Source organism: Chelon labrosus (assembly GCF_963514085.1).
Source record: "Chelon labrosus genome assembly, chromosome: 12".
NCBI classification, from domain to species: Eukaryota; Metazoa; Chordata; class Actinopteri; order Mugiliformes; family Mugilidae; genus Chelon; species Chelon labrosus.
The window spans coordinates 10708936-10731990 of record NC_140345.1 but is presented as its reverse complement, the minus strand read 5'-3'; the positions used below and the strand labels follow the sequence as shown (position 1 = coordinate 10731990).

The window sequence follows — 23055 nt, the reverse complement described above, 5'->3', positions numbered from 1 at the left end:
TTCTGTTATTTAGCCTAACCCACTGACTAAAGCTGGTTTGTCAAAATAATAGGAACATGTTGCTACAACACGATTGATTAGTACTACAAACAGCTCACTGTTTTTTTTTTTTTTTTAGACATCATGAAGACAAGATTTATTGCGAGACTGTTATATTGGACTGCATTCATTTTCCCTAGTGTACCTAATGAACTGGCATGTGGGTGTATGTTGCCTTATGAGAATGCTGTAAACAGAAGACCAGTATGTATGTATTTCTTACGCTTTTCTAAGAACATGAGAGTATCTTGAACGTTTTCCTCTTTGCTAAAAAAATTTCAATCACTGTTCTACGTATCCGGCTAAAGATATCTAATGAGATGTTTCCTCACGGTGACTGTCGGCACAGATCAGGTTGTGTTACATGAAACTCGATGAAGAAACGTCTGCAATGTTCAACAGAATTGTTGCGCGATACGAAGAAGACTAAGCAGTGACGAGTTTGTTTTGTTGTGTTGTGTTGAGTGTTTGGTCATGCCTCTTTCTGTGGTAAGGTGCTAGTTCTCTGGAATATTTCTGACCATACACCAATAATATCCACAGACAAAGGTAACATTGTAAAACCACCTATCCCTGTAATGTACCGTTCTCCTTGTTGACTTGTTTTTTTCTTTCCTCAGGAGATAATCCAATGCCTTAACACACACTGTTCTGTATACTGTTTTTTTTTTTTTTTTTTTTTGCATTGACAAAAAAGTTTGTCTAACCAAATGTTTATTTAAAAAAAAAAGTTGAATAAAAACTAGCACATCGGCTTAAACTTACCTTTCTTCTTCAAGTAGAGTTTTTCAACATGTTAGTGTATTAGTAGTCTTTATTGAATTCAGTAATTTGTCACCTTGCATTTGTCTTGTTGTACATATTAAATCTAATAATAGACCCATACAGGGTGTATCGGTGTCAAACATTATTTCTCTTCAGTCTGTTAAAATATACTTTCTTATAAATATATAACTGATGATTTAAAACTGAACAATAAACGGATCTTACACATCTTACAGTCATTTGCTTATGTTGAGTACTATAGCCACACTCCTACAATCACACATGAATTATCTGTGACAATGAACCTATGCGTAACATGCTCTTCAGCACAAGTAAGCTACATTAGGAAGAGCCGCATGCTGTCGTTAAGCGTGTTATAATGATAACTTCTCAGAAGAGGAGGCTGCGTTCGTGCGCTTAACTAAAGCTCCCGCAGGATGAGACGACTCTGTTCTCACAGCAGCAGGAAACCCATGAAAAGAAACAGAAGGGGCTTCATGTAGGCGGAGATCCCATCCACACTCAGTGATGTAGCTCCTGGATGTGAGTGAAATGGAGACAGAATGCAAAGATACCTTAATACCTTATTTGAAAGAACTTTCACATTTGCCAAAAGACAGTGACTTAATAGACGTTTCAACATGCTGATGCCAGTTCTCATCTAGTTAAAATGGTTCTTTAAAATCTTTGATTTGTTAATCTTGACTGAAGTTCTAGGTATAAAGTTGAAACCCGAAGCAGCAAGTACTGTATGTATGTGTACTGTGACTGTTTGATCATAACACATGTGTGCTGGGAACCCTTCTGGCAGGAGCAGGGCACTCATAGATTTAGGATTTTTAGTAACTTTAAATGGACTGAGTGAGATTTGCAGTTCGTGATCTACAATGTTTTAGTGTCCAACAGATAAATTCATATTTTATTGTCAGATTAAAAGATGTGTATGTTCTGGCTCAACTGGTGTTTCAACAGTCAGTGTCCTCTTACGTGACTCCAAAATGGGCGGTAACTCCGTTGGTGCCGTTTGGTTACGAGACCCAATTGCAGCCTTTTCAAGGGAAGCACGCTGGTCCTGTGTCAGTGCAGCACGCTGTTCGCCGGTCACCATAACGGCGTTGTCGGGCCCAAGGGCATCAAGCTGAGCAACAGAGAGGGCCTGGAAGGAAAGGTTGTAATAAATAAATAAATGAATGTACAAATATCAATTGCAAGTGAAAACATGCATTCAGCATTGTACTTATACAGTTTGTATTCCATACAAATGCAGTACATGTTGTACTATGTGTATCATCACAGACACGCTCTGTTGGTAGTGTCTGACTCCTGAGAGAAATATCTGTCTCTTCAATTGTTAAATGTTCTTGTATGTTCACAGCTACTCGCTAACTGTGCTGTTCGCTGCTGAGAGGGTAATGTACTGCGGGTTTTGGCAGTTAGTTGCTAAAACCAGCTGCTGTTATAGCCAAAACAAATGCATTACAGGAGCAGTGAAGGTGATCTAAAACAGTAGTTTGACGTTTTGACCCCTTGTGCAACTTGTAACATACTGCTATAAAACAGAGTGAAAAACCTAGAGCCTCTTTAAGTACTTTTAAACTATACAGCCCTGGAATAAATGTTCTTAGTTATGTTTCATTACCTATAGCCTAGGAGCTTAGGTTTGGCTCGCAACTGGAAGTGGATGAAGACCAAAGTTTAGAGGAAGTTACTCACAGCAAGGTTTTTTGGAGGAAGGAGTGGGATAGAAGACTTGCTCATGAATGGAAAGACGGACGGATCCAAAGAAGCCAACTCGGCGCCATCCAAACCAGCTGAGGGAGACACACAATTCATAATTAACTGGGTGAAGAAACAAGATACTACATCACAGTCCTTTTGAGAAATTTGGTTTCCTGCTGATAACAGACAGCAGGGATGATGGTCTTACCAATTAAGTTACCCAAGTCTGACACTTGTGCTTCAGTCCAGGTGCTGGGATCTCCATACGTAGACACAACCAGACGTTTCAACCGCTGAATGGCCCAGTAGGAGCAGTGGATACCATCCAGTGAGCCCACAGCGTCTCTGTGACACATAGAGTCCCACACATTACAATAAATACTAAATAAGAGGAAAGGCATTCATTACATTCACTTTTTTGTTCAGGACTAAGAGTCATTTTAGATTTATGAGACTAAGACATCATTTCAGAAAATCTGTTGAGACTAGAAAAACAATGTGGTCTTTGTTTCCTTCTTCTTTCCCTGATCTAAATTCCTAGCAGTGGTAGTTGCTTTTATGAGGCTACCTCTTCTCCGAGTGGTTGCTATGGCAGGTGAACTGGACATACTTTAAGTTGTGTATGGTGCACCTACCTGAAGGCGTCTATGCTGAGCTGACTGATCTCAGTGGAGTTTAGGCCACAGATGAACCGGTTTAATGCTACCATCTCTGGAGCTCCCAGCTGCTGGGCTGTCAGGTTGTTATATTCAGCAACACCCTTCCACACCGGCCGCAGCTATCGAGACATGAGTCATATCATGAGTGTAATCAGTATAATAGGCACAATCATGTGAAGCTCTTTCTCTGTTTCACCTGTGAGTCCCTCCAGCCACAGTGGGCAAATTGCTCCAGAGAGTCCAGAGTGAAGGGGAGATTCTCCAGGTCGGAGTCGGAGAAAGCCTGAGTTATACATCCCAGCTGCAAAACCACACCCTCAGTCATCTGTGACACTGGGCCGAAGGCCTGCAGACAAACACACAGACGTGCTTGATATGTAAACAGTTGGTGGCTGTGAGATTTTACACACAAAATGTGGGACTCTTACGCAGCTGTAACCATACAACTTTGGGATTCCCATTCTTAAAAAGTTTTGAACTTGAAGTTGCTTACGTTACCTATGGATTCATTGCAAATTACTGTAGGATGAAATGTGTTAAAATGAGATATGGCTTTGCTGAGGGGTGTAGAGGGAAGAGCAGGAAAGGATATTTTTGTTTTGCCCCAGACTTGTGTTTTATTTCATTCTTTCATTTGAAATTTAATTTAGTCACTTTAGAGAGTGGTAAAAAGTATTCAGTTGCTCTGTTGGCCAGTATTTCTCATTAAGACTTGGAGCAAGGTAGATTTAAAATTCTGTATGCAGTCATGATAAGTCTAAAGCAGCGTCTTAAACAAAAGGAACTGGACTTGTTCGCCCAATTGTCTTCGGTTTAGCTTTTCAAAAAGTACATCATAAAGTTTGGCCGCTCTCCAGATTATAATAAGCCCATACAGGCCCTTACTCCAGTACGCTTCCCGTCAACCTTACAATTAATTAAAGCCAAGGACTAAAACGAATCAGAAATGAAGGAGGATGAAGGAAATGGTAAACTGACTTCTATCTCTCCATCAGTAATGTCCTCTCCTCCTTAAATGAACAGATCTTTACCTCAATTGCTTTTTGACTGAGCACAGCCAGCTGGTCTGCACTGAAGCCAGGAATTGCACCAAGTATCTCTACAGTAGCCAGGAATGTGTCATTTGATATGGTGCCCAGCTGTGCTGCTGTCCAGTAGACATTGTCCATTCCCAATTCTTCGATCAACGCCTCAGTGGGTTCTCTGTCAGCGCCAGTGTTAGCTGAGAGAGGTGGAATCACAGACAAACAGAGCAAGGGAGAAATATAAACCTACAATATAATATATATACATTCTTTTTACACAGCATCAGAAATAAACCACCTCACCTTCTCTCTTTTTACGTGCTGCGGTGGATGTGGAGGTGGCGAGATCAAAGAATTTCTTTTTGAGGGCGTCTGAGGCATGAGGCAGACGTGACTTCAGGAAATAAAGAACATCCTTCATCCAAGGCTAACAGAAACGCAGAGAAGGAAGATGTTTGAAAGAAAGAAAGAAAATACATGGAGAGGCAACTCAGTTTTGAGCAATGTAGTGCAAAATTCTGGGCTTCATCCAAGGGAGAAGGTAGATACACACTTTGTCAGGCAGAGCCGATATAGCATTATCATCCAGAAGAAGAAGGGGACCCAGGGATTCCACAGTCTCTGCTGACCAGTCATATGAATTCCTGCAGATGATGGAAAATGCATCAGACTTTCTTTTTGTGTTTGTGATAACTCTTTACTGCCACTGGGAGAACTTCCTACCCAAAGTTCTGGTTGACCAGCTGAATTAGGTCTGCTCTGTGGGGCTGAGGAATGTGCTGGCAGGATGCCATGGCCTGGAGGCTGGAGTTGAGGACATCAGGGGCCAGGAGACGCAGCTGGGACGGCTGCAGCTCACACAAGAGTGGGCCAAGCCTGAACATACCCGCAGTGGTCAGTCCAGATAAATCTGTCCTCTGCAAAGACACAGTTAAACATTAAAGATTGCTTTGACTGTGTAGACCAACTCATTATGTGACTAAATGCACTGGCTCATTGCACATGTAATGCTATCAAAAGAAACTGCAGTACAGAAATACTAGACTAGATTTGAGGTGACACGGTTTCCCACTCAGAGAGCAGTGATATATTTATTTGTGAACTGAAGTGCCTCCACAGAACATCAAATAATTGACACCCTTCTCCCGAACAGTGTCAGAAACCTGCACAATCTACCCCAAAGAGAGTGTGGTGGCTAAACGCATTACTTTTCCTTTAATTTGTCACTCGTGTGTGTGCTTCTTTGTGCGTACATTGGCCAGACAAATCAGAGCTCTCCGGGTGAGTGCTGGACGGGACGGGGAACCAATAGGCAGGGAGCTCAGATTGGCCATTTCCATCTTGTTAAGGAAGACAGGACACACAGAGTGAGGTAAATCCTTCACCTTCCAAGGCCTGGAATAATGAGATAAAGAACAGTTAGACTTCATTATAGATTTTCTTTTTTTATAAATACAAGACAAAGTGACGTATCAGTTTGCTTACGGCAGGTGAAGAAGTAATACTGTGGGAATCATATCCAGCTCCTGTTCAGTGATGTTTTTAAAATAGTTGGCTCTTTCTTTCTCCAAAGTCGCAAAAAGCTTTCGAGCCGCGCATCCTGCCTGGAAACACATATCGGGTTATCAGTCAGGCATATTCTCTTGATTGTACATGTTGCATTTACCGATAACGGTGTGTGTTTATGGGAGAGTAAATATCTACCTGAACTTTAGAGAGCCATTCATGTGTCTCTGTAATGGCCAGAGCCATGTCCAGAGTACCGTTGTCAGCAACGCTGTCAATCATCTTGCAGGTTATGCCCTGAACTACTGAATGCAGCCTCCTGTGTTGACACAGATTTGAAATGTAAGCATGAATGTACATACAGGACCATGCAGACGATCCAAACACCATACAATCTATGTACTGTAGTAATTCTGAACTGAGCATGAATATGGTAAAGCTCATTGTGTTTTTTCATGTTGTGTTGAGGTTATAATTATAATCTTAACTTTCATTTATTGATGGTGTTGTTTGTTCTTTCAGGCTGTTTAACGTGAGCAATATGGACCACTTTTTAAACGATATATCATGGTACAATTTCATGGCAATGAAATTAGTTATGGTTCAAAACTATATACTCACCTATACTGAAGTTGCTTTAGTTTTTGCAGCTTCTTAGCCAGGTATGCTGCCTAAGGAAAACACACCAACGAAGGAAAGATAGCAACACTTTTTAAGCAAAAAAACATCTAAAATGTAAGAAGCTGTTTGAGGATTTGTTGACCACGACTAGAAACAGTGGAGTTGTTGGCAAGAGAGGAAGTACTCGGGGGTGTTACCTGTGGCAGACTCCAGGTTTTATTCTCTACTTGGTCCAGTGTGGTGATGTTTGCTTTGTCCAGATTGTCAAGAGAAACGCTGCGAAGCAAGCGGCCAGACAACTTCTGCACCAGCTGTGAGGCATTCACATCCCCACGCAGCTACGGGAAAACATTTCATTCTTAGAACATTTTAGGTATTCGTATTATTTTAGATGTAGACACAGATAGCATTGAATACTTTTTTATATGATATAAAATCAGTGTTTTTCCCTGGAATTTTTTGATCAGCTTTGCAGTCCCTATTCTTCTCCAAAAGTACATAAAAGTACTTGTACTTCTTGCCTCCGTCTCTTTACTCACCCCCTGCAGCATGGCCTTCAACTGCCCCTTCCTCATTCGCTTGGAGATGTTCTTCAGGGCCTCTGTGTCATTCAGGAAGTCGTGTGCTTTTACATGCTTGAATACACAACTCGGCAAACCTTCTGCTACTGACTGAAGGGCCATCAGTTCCTCACCTGGCACCTCATTACACTGAGGGGAAGCAGAATGGGAGTAGTATCAAGAGAGGGTGGTAGTTATCAGATATAATATGTCAGCCTTATAAGCTCACCTTATTGGACAGCTGTTTCTTAACCAGAGCGTGCAGCTGACTCGGCTTCCATTGGACATCAGGCCTCAGATTTTGGAGGACCTCTTTGAGCGTGGTTCCCGGGATTTCAGACAATTGTTTGGAAGTCAATAATGTAACACTATTACCCAGGTCCCATAGTGCTTGAGCACTGCTGGTGTTTGACATCACAGTGTCGACAAGGCGCTTCTTCAGCTTAAAACAAAGATTTGTAAAAGTTATTATTACATCTGTCTGAGGGAGAATAATGGGAAAGTCTGGGCAAGTGTGAGCAATTGAAAGATACCTTTGTGATTAAGGGGTTGTCACAGTCTTCAAGCTGAGAGAGGAGTCTCTGGCTGAGGTCAGGGGTCAAGTTTGGAGGGTCGTAGTAATAACAAGCCAGTGGGCCGAGCCTGCAGAAGTTATCCACCAACAGTGAAGTGATTAATTCAACCTTGAAGGTGATTCAACTTACTCTGATGTCACATATGGCACATTCGTGTGTATACAAACTTATTGTACCACAGGATTCTTTCTTATCTCTTAAGTTTTTCCCTCTATAGAAAAATCCAATAATGATAGTACGTTTAAGGTACACAGTAAGTAGAAACCACTGAGATCACACGAGTTTACTCAATTGCCTATTTTTGTTCTGTTTGTAAATGGCATTTAACACCATAATTCATTTTGTATCATTAGATTCGATGCTTTGATCTACACAGTTACAATCCACTACTGAATACACATTCATCCATGAATACACACTTATCCACATGCTCTGGAAATTTCTCTCCACTGTAGCACTCTTGAATTTTTTGGAGAAACTTCTTGCTCAGGCTGGGGTTCATGTGGGTTGTCCTCGTGGTGGACTTGGACCACTGGGCTGATTGGAAAAATGCACACAGCTGAAAGAGGAAAACATGAACAGGGTTAGTTGCTTTTCAACATTTCATTTACTCTTTACTGCTTGTTGCACGGCGCCCTCACCTTCTCTTCGGGAGAAGAATCAACATCATCTGAGGTTAAGCGGGAAATGTAAGGACCCATCATGGTCAGTGCCTCAACATCCAACCATTTCAGTGAAGGTTTGCAGCGATCCATAGACCCTAAGTAATGAATGACGGTGTTACAGTGATCTTAGAGTTTTCTGAACAACTTCTCGTGTAAGTGTATTTAGTAGGCACAGATAGCCAAATGTGACTTTGTATGCGAAAGAAATGTTTTAGTTTGGCTTAAGTTCTTACTGGAGTTTGAGTCAGACGGGGGCCTCATTGTACAGTTGAAGAAGTTCTGCGTGATCTGGTCTTTTGCCCAGTCTACCACCAGAGTCTTTTCATCCTCAGACATGAGATCATACACATCCTGCAGCATGTTCATCCTGGAGCCAACAAGCAGTTTCACAGTGTAAAAACAAGCTGCAAGGAGGCTGTGGACAAAATAACTACATGGAAGCATACTTACATTTTTTTTACATGTTGACCCTTTACTTTTGCAGGAAGGCTCACTCTTGATGAGGGTATATCCTTCAGCACAGGTTTGGCAGCCCACAGCAGTGTGTCATACTCATTTGCGTCAATGTTGTTTTCACCTTCTCCAGTCAAAGCTGCCCAGGACATGGGGGCCATAAACGCTTGCATATAGCATGTGGACGGGTCCTATGAGAATATGATTGCAGGTATGATTACACAGCTAGAGAGCAGCATTATGTTCTTTTTTTGTTACACTTTTGCCATTGGTGTACTGACCGAAGAGTTCATCATTCGCTTGATCATGGTTGAAAGATAGCTGCAATTCCACATCTTGTTAGTCTGATAGGAGACAGAAATTTAAAGAATAGATACCTACTATCTACTACCATCAACCATTTAGATCATTTTTACTGCTCTAAATGATCAGTGATTAACATGTTTCCCACAGCGATACTTAAACAAAATGGATTACATGATTTAATTGTTGTTTCTTTTTTCATTATGTGAGCAAACCTCTCTCTGTGTGTGTGTGTGAACTGCATGTGGAGATGTTTGTGGGTTAATGTGAATCTTTGTATTCACACCATTTGATCTGTAACATCCATGGAGGGATGACCACGTGTGTTTTTAGTTTTGTCCGCAGTGACAAAATTCAGGACTCCAAGAAAAGTTGATAGTAGGGGGTTGGGTTGGTCACTGTTTCTGTCCTCAGCAGGCAAGTCACTAGGAAAGAAATTAGGGCAGAAATAAAATTTAATTCACGTTATTCACGATATTGTTTGATTATCAAGACAAATGTAACTGAGCACAATTGTACATTTTTTGGCTATACCTTTCTTTATGCACACAGTGCAAAAATAAATGAATGGTTAAAAGGAACAAAGTCTTCGAGAAAAAACACAAGAAGAGCTCATGGACTTAAATTTTATTTCAGTGCACTCATCGCTTGTCTCTTCAGGAAAACACAAGACTTGCTCAAAAATTACCTGTTATTGAAGATAGTTGTCAGGTGCATCATCTGAGGCTCCGGGTATCCTGTAACAGCAAGCCTCCTTATTTATATGCGGCGCAGTAACAGGACTAATCTAAGTATTAGCTGTGACTGTATTTAAATATAGAATAAATGCTCACATGCTCACACATTCACACACTGAGTCGTGGGATAAGGTTTGTACAGTGTATAAATTATGTCTAATTTAGCAATAAAAGGGTTCAAAATTTGAGTGAAAACACATTCTTTCGCTCTTTCATGCATTCTATAAAAACATGCGAGTTCTCTCACCCTGATCCTGGCACTTCTTCATCTGATAAAAAAGACACATCATTGTCAGATGCAAAATACATTGAAATTTTTAAAATGTTTCAAATGTTTCTGTACGGAAACGTTATTACACTTAATAAGGTGTATAACATGATAAGGATAAGTGGCCCAAATGTGAAAATCACAGACTGGAGAAGGATGGTGGAGGCAGCGAGGGACACAAAGCTGGAATATTCTCTAAAATAAAAACATATGGCACAAATTGTGCGACTGGGGTGTTGATATGCAACAAGAAGAAAAGAAGAAAGAAGACAGAGCAATTATTCTGAGAGAAAGAATGAAAATAAACAGGATTTTTTTTATTTTTTTAACATTTTTCTTGTATTTAATCTAATTAAAAAACTATTTAAACATATGGAGTTTTATTGCAAAAATCCTTGTTACAAAAAAATCCTTTTTACAAAATCAAAAAAACAGACCAGATTTGCAGAAGAGTTACCACTAATAAATACAATTGGATTGTTGTAAGTGATTACACCCATATACTCTCCATCCTGCAAAAAAGTACATCTTTTCTCCATCTAAGTGTCATTTTAACAAAATATTGTAACTGAAAAAGTCACCTATCTTCAACCCCAAACAACTGTTGAAAATAGGTATAAATGAAAAAAAAACAAAAACAAAAAAAAAACATCAGTGTTCAAATAACTTACCAGTGTTTTGGCAATGTCCTTGTAGTCAGCTTTATTTTCAGGCTTCATAGCTGCAGGCATAGCTGAGCAGACACATTGGTTAAAAAGAGAATTATGAACATGCACGCACGTTCTGTATACATGTATAAAGAGTGCACATGCTCACAAGACAGTGGACACAGACTCACATGAATGCACCCATTTTGCCAGTCAAAAGGGAAAACAATGCATGTAGTGATTTTGCTGCTTACCCAAGGCTGTACAAGCCATTAGGAGTAGAACGAAACCCGTTCCTCCTTTTGGAGCCATGGTGAAAAGCCCGTCTGTTTACTGAACATGATGACATTGCACAAAATGGATGTTAGTATCAACACATACGACATATGAGTTCAACATATTTAAAGTGAGAGAGAGCACATTGCCTTTAGTTAGATCCTTTCTGGATTTGTCTACTAAGGCATACATATATTGTGTAGAGGGGTTGGTTATAGTTCTCCAGTTGTTGTGGAACCTGTCTCCATGTGAGCCACCTCCAGTTTTCTGACATAAATCCTCCTCTGAGTATTACGATCATACTTCCCTAGTAACCATCTGCTCCTTTGGGAGACTCCATGGACTTTGGAGGATAATGTGCAGTGAAAAACAGGTTTGGTAATGTACATGATGTTCTGTGGAACATTTTGTCAGCTTTGCATTCTCCCCCACCCTCACTTTTACATCTTTGCTTGTTGCTTCTCATAATTTGTGTTCCAACTCATGGATATTTGCATGTTGGTATTTTGCCGTCATTCAATTTGTTTGTTTCCAATTGGTTTGACTTCTCATTTAAATAGGACCAATGAACGATATGCATATTCATGTTAAGTAAGATTTCAACATAATGTCATAGACAGTCACTCATGAAGAATTGTTATTTCAAAGCACAAAACATACAAATAGGTGTTATAACTGCCCATATTTCAATCTAAGTACAGAAAAGTTTCGACACTTCGCCAAAATTGAAAAGCAGAAAAATGCATTGATTTATATAGAAAAGTTATTACTTACAGAATTTGTGTCTTGTCCCTGGTAGATGCTACAAAAACATGCAATTAAAAACCTGACAGAGCGAGAATCTGTGTGTGTTCTTCCTCTGCCTCTATCACGCATCTGATGTGAGCTGGGCGGGTGGTTACCTGTCTGTGACTGAGTCAAATCAGGTGCATGGCATAAAATCTGTGTGCGTGCGTGTGTGTGTGTGCATTGTGTGGTGGAGTGAGAGAGGGAGAGCGAAGAGAGAGAGGCAGCGAGACAGACAGAAGTTATAAATTATTTAAGACGACCATTTTATTTGATAAATGAACATTTGAACAACAAAATCAACTCACCACGGTGTATATAAAAGTGCAGCTCTTATTAAGCTAAATGATACGGAATGACGAGAGACTAGCTGAGAGTAGGTCACAGCTTGGGACCGTAGGGTCATAGGTTCACATCCCCAGTGTCCATGGTTGAGGCGCCTTGAGCAAGCTCTTAACCACCAAAGTGCTCCCCGGGCGCCACACAGGTGGCAACTCACTGCCCCAAGTGTACACACTGCTGTGTGGAAGAATGAATGGATTAAATGCATCCATTACTGTTCAGCAGCTGTTGAACACATTTGGGATTAATGGCGTAAAAATGATAATTCTAATAGCAATTGAGTGTAGGTACATTTATCAGAACTGTTTCATATGAGAGCTGAAAAAATGGTTGTGCTGTTGAAATACACACAGAATACAAACAAAATACAAACCTCTTACAAATATTATCCAAATAGAGTTACATAGCCAAAGCAAACAAAGAAAGAGAGCCACAAACAAAAAGCTCAATTTACATTGTCCATGGAGGAAGCTGCAAATATAAATATCTGAAGGATCCGACGACTGCAATGATTTAAGATGCCACTCTTGTTATGGCTAAACAGAAAGAGGTTTAACTCTAACCTAACCCTAGAGAAAAACCTGACAATAACTCTCTCTAAAAGAGAGTGAATGTTTCCTTTCCATTTCATTATCAAAGAAGGACATGTCTAAGAGGACACTGAAACATTATTAAAACAAGGATAAAAGAAATCATTGTAAAATATATGAGTGAAGTTGATATTATCTCTGTCCTTCAGTAGCTGTGTTTCAAGTATATGTAGTTGGGAGGACACCGCCCAAATTATATCAATGCAGAGTGTCGACTAGGCAACAATACATGGGACACCATTAAGTCTTATAAATATAAATACATCTCTTCACATTCATGCGTGTGATGTTACAAACAGCACTGTACAATACCCACAGGACATCCTCTCCTCATTAAATATGATCACACTTATTAAGAAAGGCTGTTACCATCTTCCCTGATAGCTGGCTTTGTGTCTAAGCTCAATAGCAACCTTACAAATGAAGCAGCTGAACAGAACTGACACAGATTTATTGATGCTTTTACCATACATGTGTTGCTTTGTAGAGAACAACATGAAGGCGAAGTTCTTGGAAGCATTTCACTCCATGACGATGTTTGTTTCTGCTTTGGGACCAGAGGTCACGCAAAGGTTCGGGTTGGAGAAGTGATCTGAAAAATACCATTGACGCTTGTGAATGGGTGAGATTACGCTTGTGTGATTACTGTATTTCTTCGACGACGTAACATCCCATTTTTTGATGTTACATCCCTGTCCATGGCAGTCACCCACAACCTTGTTTGTTCCTTATAAATCTTAATTTCTTTATTTTTTTGTTGACAGTAGAACATGTCATAAAATATTTACATTAACTTAAAGATGTCTCAGCATATTCCTAACACAGCCGATTGCCATAGTTTCAATAATTAATTAATATTAAAGTGACCATTAAAATGAACGACTCACCTGCAGCAAACTCATGGATGTCCTCAGGCCTTTTGAGAATCACTTCTCTGTGAGAGAAAGGCAGAAAATGAGACTAGTAACTATATCTGTTTTCAGACATTATATTATTATAAGTCCTGATTTCTATACAAGCTGTTTATGAGATGCGGAAATATAATTCTAATGAGGCATTTATTGACAAGAAGATGCATGAAAGCTTGAAAATAATAATCATTTATTGGACTAAATTAGCTTGAATGAATACATATTATTGCATTATAAGAAAGTGTAACTCCATATATTCTTGTGCATAATATTGTATGTTTTAACAGATGGAGTGCTTCCTCTACAAAACATTCAATTATTTGTCTGTCAAAAACAGACAGATTCAAAATGTTTGATCATTCTCAGAAATAAATATGAACTAAATGATCTTTAAACTACATGCAGTAGCATGAAGATATCCGCCAGTCAAACCTTTATTTGTTTTTAAAGCAGATTATTACTGTCACCCTGTTTTTTTCTTTCTTCATATTCCTATTTGGTTTAATACAGTAACAGTAAGACCCCCTTTATATGTCGGTCTCATCGAGAGGTTACTTACTCAACCTCACCAGCGGACACCGGAAATGAAGGCACAGTTAAAAGCTGCTCATTGACTTTCTTTAAAAACAAGTAAAGTGAGCAAACCTTAGAAAGCCGCCTATCAGAAACTCAACTTCTGGGTGGGATAACAGATACTTCTCGTTGTCGATTCTCGTCTTGATCTGAGAGTCGAACCAAAATATATGTCAGGACTCAGTGTTGACATTAAGCAGTCGTAGTTAGTGGCTAGCTAGCACAGTTAGCCACAGTTAGGCTGTCGTGTTACCTGAAACTGTCGCAATTTCTCTTGCTGCTCAGCGCTTAATACACCGACGTCTAGTTTCGACAAACCGCCTTTACCAGCCATCATTTGTCTAAACTCTCTGCAGTTAGTGAAATCTACAACCGGTAAACAAATGCACAGAAAGAGTCACCTGTTACTGACTCAAATACAGTATGTCTGTGGTCCAGCAACAGCTGTTGCTATGGAAACGACCCATGGCAATTCACGGAAGTGTCCGGGAGGTGGCGGCATAGACCAGGAAAAACAACAACACGATTTATCTGCTCATGAGCATAATTAATCCACATGTTAAAAACGAAATAATTTCATAAATCCACAATAAAATAATGTCACCGTTAAAAGACTTGTTTAAAGAACTACACATTTTTAAAAAGTTCAAACCTTTTGACTTTTTTCTCATATCAAACCCATCTTAATGGCTGCAGTAGTTTGATCATTGTCTTTGTATGAAGTTTCTATCTAACATAACGCAAAAGTATTGAAAACAAACAAAAAAGATTTTAGAGCATTCAGTGCAATGGTTTTTTTTTAGATTTACTGATAACTTAAAACAAAAATTCTAATTCACGAAACTGAAATTTAATTAGTTCTCAAAACCAATTATCCTCTTTAAGAGAAACTTTCACAATTAAGGAAATTATAATGCAAGACCAGCCTTAAGGCGCATGGCACATGAGAATATTGTGTTATGTATATTGTGATAAATATTCCCACACACATCCATAGACAAAACAAAATAACCCAGTTTACAAATACATTAACCAACTGACATACTTTCTTTTGCCACGTCTTGTTCAAACCTTGAAAATAATACAATATATGGAAGCTAAAGGATAAAAATGTGAGTGATATATTTCATACATTTTAGCAAACTATACAAACAGAACATAAGGTGCTGTGCGAGAGGCCAGTCTATAATTAGGCCTGCATTTTATATTGTGTATGATACATTTCATTTGCACATGGATAGGATAATGAAGTTAAAATACTAATAGAAAACAACAACAAAAATGTCTTTAAGGTATTTTAGACATGGAATGCAATAAAGATGGAGAGATGGTGGCACAGATTGTACAGAAGCTCGCTAGAGAAGTCCTTTTTCTTCTGTGTTGTCATCTTTAACACTCTGGAGCTGAAAACAATCCAAAGACACAAAGTGGTACATTTTTTTCTGGCTCTCACTCATTCCTCTCTCTGGACCAAGAAATAGCTTGTATTGTTGAAGTGCATAGACTTTGTCCTCTCATTTACTGTCTGTTTTTCCTCATTTCCTTCCTCTTCTTCCTCATCATTTGACGAGTGTTCTTGGTAAAGTGGAGGTGCAAAGGTCACCAGACCCTGCGTTTCTGGGGCTGTCTGGGCAGTTGGCAGTGTTTGGGCGGAGGGTGGAGGTTGATGCAAGTCACCACACTTGCTGATGACGTGATGACTGTGAAGCTTAGAAATTAATTTGTCCTTGTGTCTGAAATGACAAAAAGTGAGATTATTTAACTCATATAATACGAGTAAAAGTGTAGTGCAGGAAATGTTATTGTATTTTTTATATATATAATTCAGACTTTAGAAAGAGATGCAAAGTGCATCGCTCAGCACCTGAAAAGGTAGACAGCCAAGATGACTGACAAGAGGGCAAGTAAGCCAGAGACCCACTGCACATTATGTGACACTTCACTTGCATCGTCTGCCTCAGTACCTGTGGTAAAAAGAGAGGAAGACTGTGAAAAAACCTAATGGACCATGATAACATTCATGCACGTATATATTTACATGTAACTAATTATATGCACGTTTGTGTTTGTGTGTGTGTGATAGACGCAGTCGCTTGTTACGTTGTTGAACCTCAGTTAATATGATGACATGGAAGCAATGGGTGGAAAACCCGATACAGCCCTATTGAGGTTGGATGCACAGAGTTCGCTGGCCAGTCACTCTGCAGGTCTCTCAAGCTGCTGGGCACAAGAGGACTGCACAGCAAGAAAGCCATCAAGAACATCACTGACGCCGCTGAGAAAGCGTCAAGATGGCTGTGGATCAAGAGGGGCGATCCGTGGACCACACAAGCTACCTAGACACATGTATGATGTTAAAAAGACCTGAAACACTCGATGACTCCAGGTTGCATCACTGACGATGTGTCTAGGTTGGCATTGCAAGGTGTGTATTGAACCAACATGTAACTGACTATATGCATGTTTGTGTGTCTGGTGTGTGTGTATGTGTGAGTGTGTGTGTGTGTGTGTGATAGACGCAGGAACCATGTCTCCTGTGGCTTGTTACGTTGTTGAGCCTCAGTTAATATGATGACATGGTTTCCTGTTAAAACCCAGTGGGGGGCAAAGGGGATTTTCAGCACTAACAACATTTAAGGGTTCTTTCTCTTCTTTCAGTTTTTTCACGCATCCACACACACAAAGACACTCAATAAACCATACTATTTTACTGTCTGCTAACCATCTTACCGCTGTAGCTAGGTGTACCAGAACCAGAGCCTTCTATTTCAGGAAATTCAAACTGTTAATTAAAGAAAGAGAGACAGTGTGAGTTACTGCAGAAGCATTTAAAGTGACAGATTATTTAATCACTGATTGACAGTTCACACTCTTACCTCTGTAGTTGGCATATTTTCAATCATTGTGACTGGAACTTGAACAAAGGAGAGAAACATAAGCAGACAACATATTATTAAAATCCTAGGAAGTCTTCCTAGCCTAGGGTTCAACCATTAGATGCATATTGTTGAAGGTTCATTGTCATGAGGGGAGATATCATTTAAAGAGATCTCTTTAAATGATAGCAGCATAAACCTAAAATGATCATTTTTAGCCTTTTCATGCCACTAAAAGTTAAATATAGTTGCACAAATACACTTGTGCAAACAGTAAAAAAGTTGCAGGTGACTTGCTTTGTGATAAAGTGTCATGCACAGCAAAAAGTTTGTAGACTAGGATCTTTTAATGCATTTTTAAAAGAAGTGGTACTTCAAAGAATTAAATATTCTGTTGAAAATAACAATATATGTATAACAATATACCCTGGAATCTCCTTTGTCACAGTCCCTGATCCAAAAGTAAACTAAAGAATCAGAATCAGAACTACAGATTTGTTTCAACCTGCTCCATACGTTCTTGTGGATGTCTGTGGCTTTATTTTAAAAATAGAATAGACAGTAGAGAAGTGACCAGAAGTGACCATGTGAAACAAAGTGTTTCAACTCAAGAGAGAGGAAGTAGTGATTACGGTACATGGTCAACATCTTAAACCTCTAAACCACCACACAACTTCGGGTAAATGTGCTTAGTTGGTTCAGAATGCAGTTAAGATAACTAGCTTGCCTTTAAAGATAAAAAAGAAAATCTGCCTGGTGAACTTTTGTCAAAAACTGAGAGGGAAGGCGTTAATTTAATTTTGAATATAAAATGAATATATAATTTACAGTTTGCCAAAAGAACATCAGGAGGATAAGGATGGTTTCGTAAACTTTTTCTCGCTGTGCACAATAAGTGCATGTTTTTATCAACGAGGAAGAGAAACTGGAAGACATAAGTAGATGAGAAGATGTGTACTGTACGTGCACAGCTTCAAGGGAATCTCCAAATATACAGGAAGGAAACACGTCTATTTTCGCCTTACTGAGTTGATAAACTTTGGATTCACAGGTCAACTTAATTACTGACAGGTCCCCTTGACCAAGCAGAAATGCATATTTGAAACATATACTAACAATACTCTCAGCTGTTTATGTGCTTTGACCTGATCTGAAACTTGACTTGTGTATGTGTGTAGATCTATATTTACCTGTCCAACTCCTGCCATAGACTGGTGCACTCCATTCACTCCAGTGGCCATCATATTCTTCCTTGGTTCTGATCCTTATCATGTACTCCACACCAGGTATTGCATCAATGATAGTGTAGGAGCGATCATATTTAATTAATCCTATCTATAAGGACACACACAGAAAGACAATAATATCAATGTACTGAAACAGCAGAGCGTTACATTGAGTAAAAACTGCCATGCATCCAACTGATCCACCGCACCTGATCATTATCAAATGAGGACTTGGAAGGTCTGTATTTGATCTGATAGATTAGTTCAAAGTGACTGTCTTCTTTCTTCCAGGACAATGGTAAATTCCATTTGACCTCCATCCTCGTTGGTTGCCCGTCTTCTTGTTTGACTGTCATGTTTGACGGAGGGTCTGGCTTCACTGAGGGAGAAGGGACAAACATAGTGAACGCTACAACAGGCCAAAACTCACACTGACGCGAACATGTCCACCTTGACCCACCCACTTACAAATGCTTAGAGGGGTAAATTGCACCACTGCACTGGTGGCATTGCCCCCGATGCTTGTAAGACAAAGGTAGACCGTATGAAGGGCTCTGGAGTCATCATCATTGTAATCCAGAGCACACCAACAACGGGAGCGCTGATGCGAGTATGAGCATGGCACATGGTGGAATGTGGCAGTGGTCACTCTGAGAAAAGAAAGGACGGAAAGACAGGAGGAAAAATAATCACTCCCACAAACAGATACTACAAACAGATAAGTAATACTTCCTCTAGATTCTATTTAAAGACACATAAGTACATGTAAATCAACCAATAAATTGACAGGATCAGTACAAACAAGTGACAGCATGCTCCAATACAAAGGGTTCAAACAGATCATTTCAAACAAACTTACTACTAACTATCTTCACATGAATTATTTATAGAAGGGTCCTTACCTTTTGTTCAAAGCGAGGTAACAACTAGGCTGCCTAATGAAGGGCTTCTGAGGCAATGATTCACAGCGAATCTTACTGCTGGGTGATCTTTTATAACAGAAGAGACTGGGCTTCTGGACAGGATCTAAGAGACAAAGAAGACATGCACTACTAGTGTACATATAGTGTTCATTTATACTGTATGATATTCTATTATTTTCTTGTCATACCTACACTGTCTGTCTCATTCACATTTTCACTTTCACATTCAGCACTACTAATTGGACTAGTCTGATGACTGTAATGGTGAGTTTTGTTCTTACTATTTAAACTGTCAGACATTTTCAAATGAACATATGTTGTTCACATTTGAGACACAAAAGACATTTAATTTCAAATCAAGTCAGTGAAAAAAACATATAATCATTTCTGAAGTTGCAGCCAGTTTGTCAAATGACTTGATCAGTCCTGCTCTGAGTCCAAATCACTACTGTACAGAGTGCATGTTGGATAATCAAAAAATAATTTCAGCGCTGAGCAAGACACCGTAGTTTCAAAAGGCTCTGTCTCACTCATGAGGCTCATCTTAGTTTATGCGAATGCTCTGACATCTCCCTGACTCTCTGTTTTACACATTTGGTTTAAAAGCTGCGTAGAATGTGTCCTATCACTATCCTTTGCATGAAAATAAACTTCGACATCACTTTTATGTAAAGCTATGATAAAGCTAAAACAAATGCAACTGCACTTGTTTGAGATTCTTGACCACTCATCCAAGAGGTTTCTTCCAGTCCAGTTGAACAGGTGCCCCTTAAACTGAAGCTATAGTAGTATAAGCCCTCACTGGAGTGGCACAGGTTTGAGTTCAGACTGCATTCTAGTGCTTTGCTGCATGCCATGCCCTCTCTCGTCACATTACTTCCTGTCTCTCTCCACTAATAACTATCAAATTAAAGTATAAAAGGCCCCAAAACTATAATTTCAATTTGTCCAGTTGCCTTTGGTTTAGCTTTGTTTTAGATAAACCATGACCTGAAATTCACAGCCACTGTAACTCACCTGCAACAATTACTTTTATGGCAAACCTTTCTTTGCCTCTGTGATGACAAGTGTATTTCCCAGAGTCTGTCAGTCTTACTGAGGCCAGAGACAGTGCAGCACCGTTCCTCCCAAATGTGATCTTCCCCCAGTCTCTGTCCCCATTCCCCACCGTCTTCTTGTTCCACATCCACTGAGGCCTCGACTTTATGCCTCTAGTTACCCTGCTACCGTCTTCCCCCTGCTCATCCTCATAATCACCCTCAAGGTCCATGTCGTCATACTCCCAGTCAGATTCCCTCTTAAGTCGTCTGCTTGAGCTGGTTGGTTGGACCAAGTGAGGAGAAGCTGTGTATCCAGTGTCTGTAAATCCCAGGCTTCTGTTTTCTGCGGGAACGGCCGTGAGCCCGGCCTCAGTAGAGTTAGAGTCATATCCCTCGCTGGCATTATTCTTCATAGACATGCTGGCGCTTTTAGTTGTGCTTTCACTGTTGCTTATAATGTTTTGAGCAGTTGGGGTCACGGCTGGAGAACTTCTCCTTTTGTTGGTGTTTGAGTCGTCTCTGTTCAAGCTGACCTTTACTCCGTTCACCCTCATGTGACCACTGCAGGTCAGAACCAACGAATTGCCGGGGTTTAAAACCAATGCATCAGGAGGAGGCTCTGCGCAAACACACAAACACACAGTTCATTTATAGAATTGAGTCAGAAGAGAAGAGAAGCTGTGTTTATTTGTATAAATGTCAATTCACGACTTGTTTCTTGTACATTTTTGCGCTAAGTGACAGGTTCTTTTGCGTGTTGGTTGCAGGGGACTAGGCATAGCGCAGATAGGATGCAATGTTGCATAACCAAAATAACCAACTCCTTTTAAAGTTCCTCTTTTAACGTGTCTCTTGTCTTCATGGTTTCTTCTTTGTATCGTCTCTCACTTATTCACAATATCCGTCATTCTTCGTCCTCTGATTCAGTGGAAAACTTACACAGCCAGTTAAACTGTAAGTTGAGACATGTTGAGACTGTTTTTTTTTTTTGTTGTTGTTTACATTACTGTGTGTCTGGACTTGACTGGCTTGATGTCTGAAGTCCATTGCCCTTGAATGCACGTATCACTTTTTGCCTCCCTCTAGACCAGTTCCTTGTCTTTTCCCTAGAAATCTGAAATGGTAAATGGACTCTGCAGAAAGGACACAACTGCACATTTACCACCTAGGTTTCATACACAGCCAAATTGGCTGGCATTGCTCTTAAATAATTTAAATAATAAAATTTTAGGATTTTTGACATCAAAATAAAAATTTCAGAAATCAACTTTTAACTTTCCAGGACAGCAAAAATTATAAAAACAGATGTACTTTAAGCTGAAACTAATGAAATAAATAAATAAATAAATAATAAAATAAACACAGGAAACACAACAACCACCACCATCAACAACAACATCCAAAACAACAACAAAACAACTCAAACTTAAAGCCAGGAAGGAGGCAAAAGAAAGCATGTGCATTTATAATTTTTTTTTATCTATTTAAAGTTTAAAAATATTCAATACACACAATTAAATCACTGTTATTTTAAACGAAGTATTAATAGCTACATTACATAAAAATGATCTGTGAGATTAATGATAATGGAAAAAGGCACTGCTTGAAATGCAAATAAAACATGGTGCAGAGATTATTTTTAGGTGTCTGCTGTAATTTCGTGTCCAATCAAAGAATAAAAACAAATTCCTGGCCATTCCTGTTGATGACTATAGACCCGCAGGACTAAACTAAACTAAACTAAACTAATGTTCAGTTTCGAACATAACTTTCAGTCGTTTCAGTCATTTTAAAGGACATACATACATATATATATATTTATATATTTATACAAATTGATTCCGAGAGCCTACCTTTTCTGAGACAGGATCCGGCAAAAATGCTGTGAACCGGCGAGACGCTAAAAACACATAAGAGGAAAAAAATCCCCATGCTTTTTATTGTTTGTTTGTTTGTTTGTTTGTTTTGTGCCAGTGAACTTTCCCTTCAGCGACCCCTCACCGACACGCAACGTCTGGAGACGTGTTTACTCCCATCGAACTCGTTGCTCCGCCAAAAACCGGTCAAACAACCGATAGTCCCCCACCAGTGACAGGATAGTTAAAGCCTCCTGGTTCCTCTTGTTCCTCTGGTTCCTCCGGTTCCTCTGCAGCACTCTGTAAGACCCGTTATTGTGAAATCCCAGCGCTCTTCCCCTTGTTCAGCGCCGTTACACAGAGGATATCCTCCTCAGTGTCAAAATAAAAACTGAATATGAATATACTGACCTTATTCTAAAATGAATTTATTGAAAAAAAAAAGAAAAGAAAAAGTGTCATACTCAAAAAATGCAATATCCTGTCTTGTTAGTTCACATTATCTGAACTGTGTGGGAACGCAGGCCATAGCTTTAAAAATTATAGTCTCAGTAAGATGGCATTTTTGTTTTACTTTCACTTTTTGTTATATTTTAAATAATAATAAAAAATCGTACTGTAGGTGCAACTCTAAATGTCTTGTATTATTTGACCATGTCTATAGAAAGTGATGGTGCACCTTGATAAACTGATAAACCAGAGGACTAAAGGATCATTTGGCCACAAATGTGCCACAGAACCTTTTATGTGGCTGAACCTAAAACTTACAAATTCACCAGTTGTCTGTTCTTTTTCACTTGAGCTCATTTCACGATCCACCAATTTTTGCTGCACACTCATTTCTACCATGAGCTCTGGGTGCTATATGAAATTACATTTGCATAAAGTATGTTTCTCTCATGGGCGGCACAGTGTCATGGTGCCACCCATGAGAGAAATGTTCTTTCTGTGGAGCACTGATGCTTCACAGAAAGAAGGTTCCGGGTTTGAATCCAAAGAATTTCAAAGACATGCTCGCAGTGAAGTTGTGCAGGTTTAGGTGTGCATGCATGTGAGTGTGAATAGTCTCTCTGTGTTAGCCCTGCGATAGACTGCCGACCTGTCCACGGTGTAC

General features: G+C 39.6%; 3 protein-coding genes across 3 annotated transcripts; all 3 read right to left on the bottom strand.

Moving 5' to 3' along the window:
- Positions 1-66: 66 nt before the first annotated feature.
- On the bottom strand, positions 67-11444 carry otoa (otoancorin). Its single transcript, XM_084557612.1, has 28 exons — positions 10797-11444; positions 10567-10628; positions 9875-9896; positions 9579-9627; positions 9177-9315; positions 8869-8931; positions 8585-8778; positions 8368-8501; positions 8111-8229; positions 7889-8028; positions 7428-7536; positions 7124-7336; positions 6874-7044; positions 6532-6672; positions 6335-6384; positions 5912-6032; positions 5693-5811; positions 5461-5602; positions 4931-5124; positions 4761-4851; positions 4511-4634; positions 4214-4404; positions 3379-3528; positions 3159-3301; positions 2732-2868; positions 2518-2615; positions 1792-1960; positions 67-1341 (listed from the first exon to the last, which is right to left on the bottom strand). Exons 1-28 carry the CDS (start codon positions 10852-10854, stop codon positions 1259-1261), a joined length of 3426 nt encoding a protein of 1141 aa, XP_084413738.1. The 5' UTR covers positions 10855-11444; the 3' UTR covers positions 67-1258.
- A 1424-nt stretch (positions 11445-12868) lies between these two features.
- On the bottom strand, positions 12869-14680 carry riiad1 (regulatory subunit of type II PKA R-subunit domain containing 1). Its single transcript, XM_084556323.1, has 4 exons — positions 14274-14680; positions 14093-14169; positions 13424-13470; positions 12869-13128 (listed from the first exon to the last, which is right to left on the bottom strand). The coding sequence occupies exons 1-4, from the start codon at positions 14355-14357 to the stop codon at positions 13058-13060; spliced, it is 279 nt and encodes a 92-aa protein (XP_084412449.1). The 5' UTR covers positions 14358-14680; the 3' UTR covers positions 12869-13057.
- A 158-nt stretch (positions 14681-14838) lies between these two features.
- On the bottom strand, positions 14839-22310 carry il6r (interleukin 6 receptor). Its single transcript, XM_084556300.1, has 10 exons — positions 21939-22310; positions 20063-20704; positions 19025-19148; positions 18591-18772; positions 18332-18501; positions 18087-18231; positions 16897-16934; positions 16751-16802; positions 15885-15984; positions 14839-15753 (listed from the first exon to the last, which is right to left on the bottom strand). Exons 1-10 carry the CDS (start codon positions 22015-22017, stop codon positions 15474-15476), a joined length of 1812 nt encoding a protein of 603 aa, XP_084412426.1. The 5' UTR covers positions 22018-22310; the 3' UTR covers positions 14839-15473.
- Between the last annotated feature and the right edge of the window lie 745 nt (positions 22311-23055).

Bases quoted from the DNA above. Each gene is read 5' to 3' on its own strand.
- otoa (XM_084557612.1), bottom strand. From the start codon at position 10,854: ATGGCTCCAAAAGGAGGAACGGGTTTCGTTCTACTCCTAATGGCTTGT. The intron at 8,502-8,584 runs GTAAGTATGCTT...TGTTGGCTCCAG, and splicing joins GGTCAACATGTAAAAAAAAT to GATGAACATGCTGCAGGATG. The intron at 6,673-6,873 runs GTGAGTAAAGAG...GTTTTCCCGTAG, and splicing joins TGAAGGCCATGCTGCAGGGG to CTGCGTGGGGATGTGAATGC.
- riiad1 (XM_084556323.1), bottom strand. From the start codon at position 14,357: ATGATGGCTGGTAAAGGCGGTTTGTCGAAACTAGACGTCGGTGTATTA. The intron at 14,170-14,273 runs GTAACACGACAG...TTCGACTCTCAG, and splicing joins AGAAATTGCGACAGTTTCAG to ATCAAGACGAGAATCGACAA. The intron at 13,129-13,423 runs GTGAGTCGTTCA...GGTATTTTTCAG, and splicing joins CATCCATGAGTTTGCTGCAG to ATCACTTCTCCAACCCGAAC.
- il6r (XM_084556300.1), bottom strand. From the start codon at position 22,017: ATGGGGATTTTTTTCCTCTTATGTGTTTTTAGCGTCTCGCCGGTTCAC. The intron at 18,773-19,024 runs GTAAGGACCCTT...TTCTTTTCTCAG, and splicing joins TACCTCGCTTTGAACAAAAG to AGTGACCACTGCCACATTCC. The intron at 18,502-18,590 runs GTAAGTGGGTGG...CTTCTCCCTCAG, and splicing joins ATTTACCCCTCTAAGCATTT to TGAAGCCAGACCCTCCGTCA.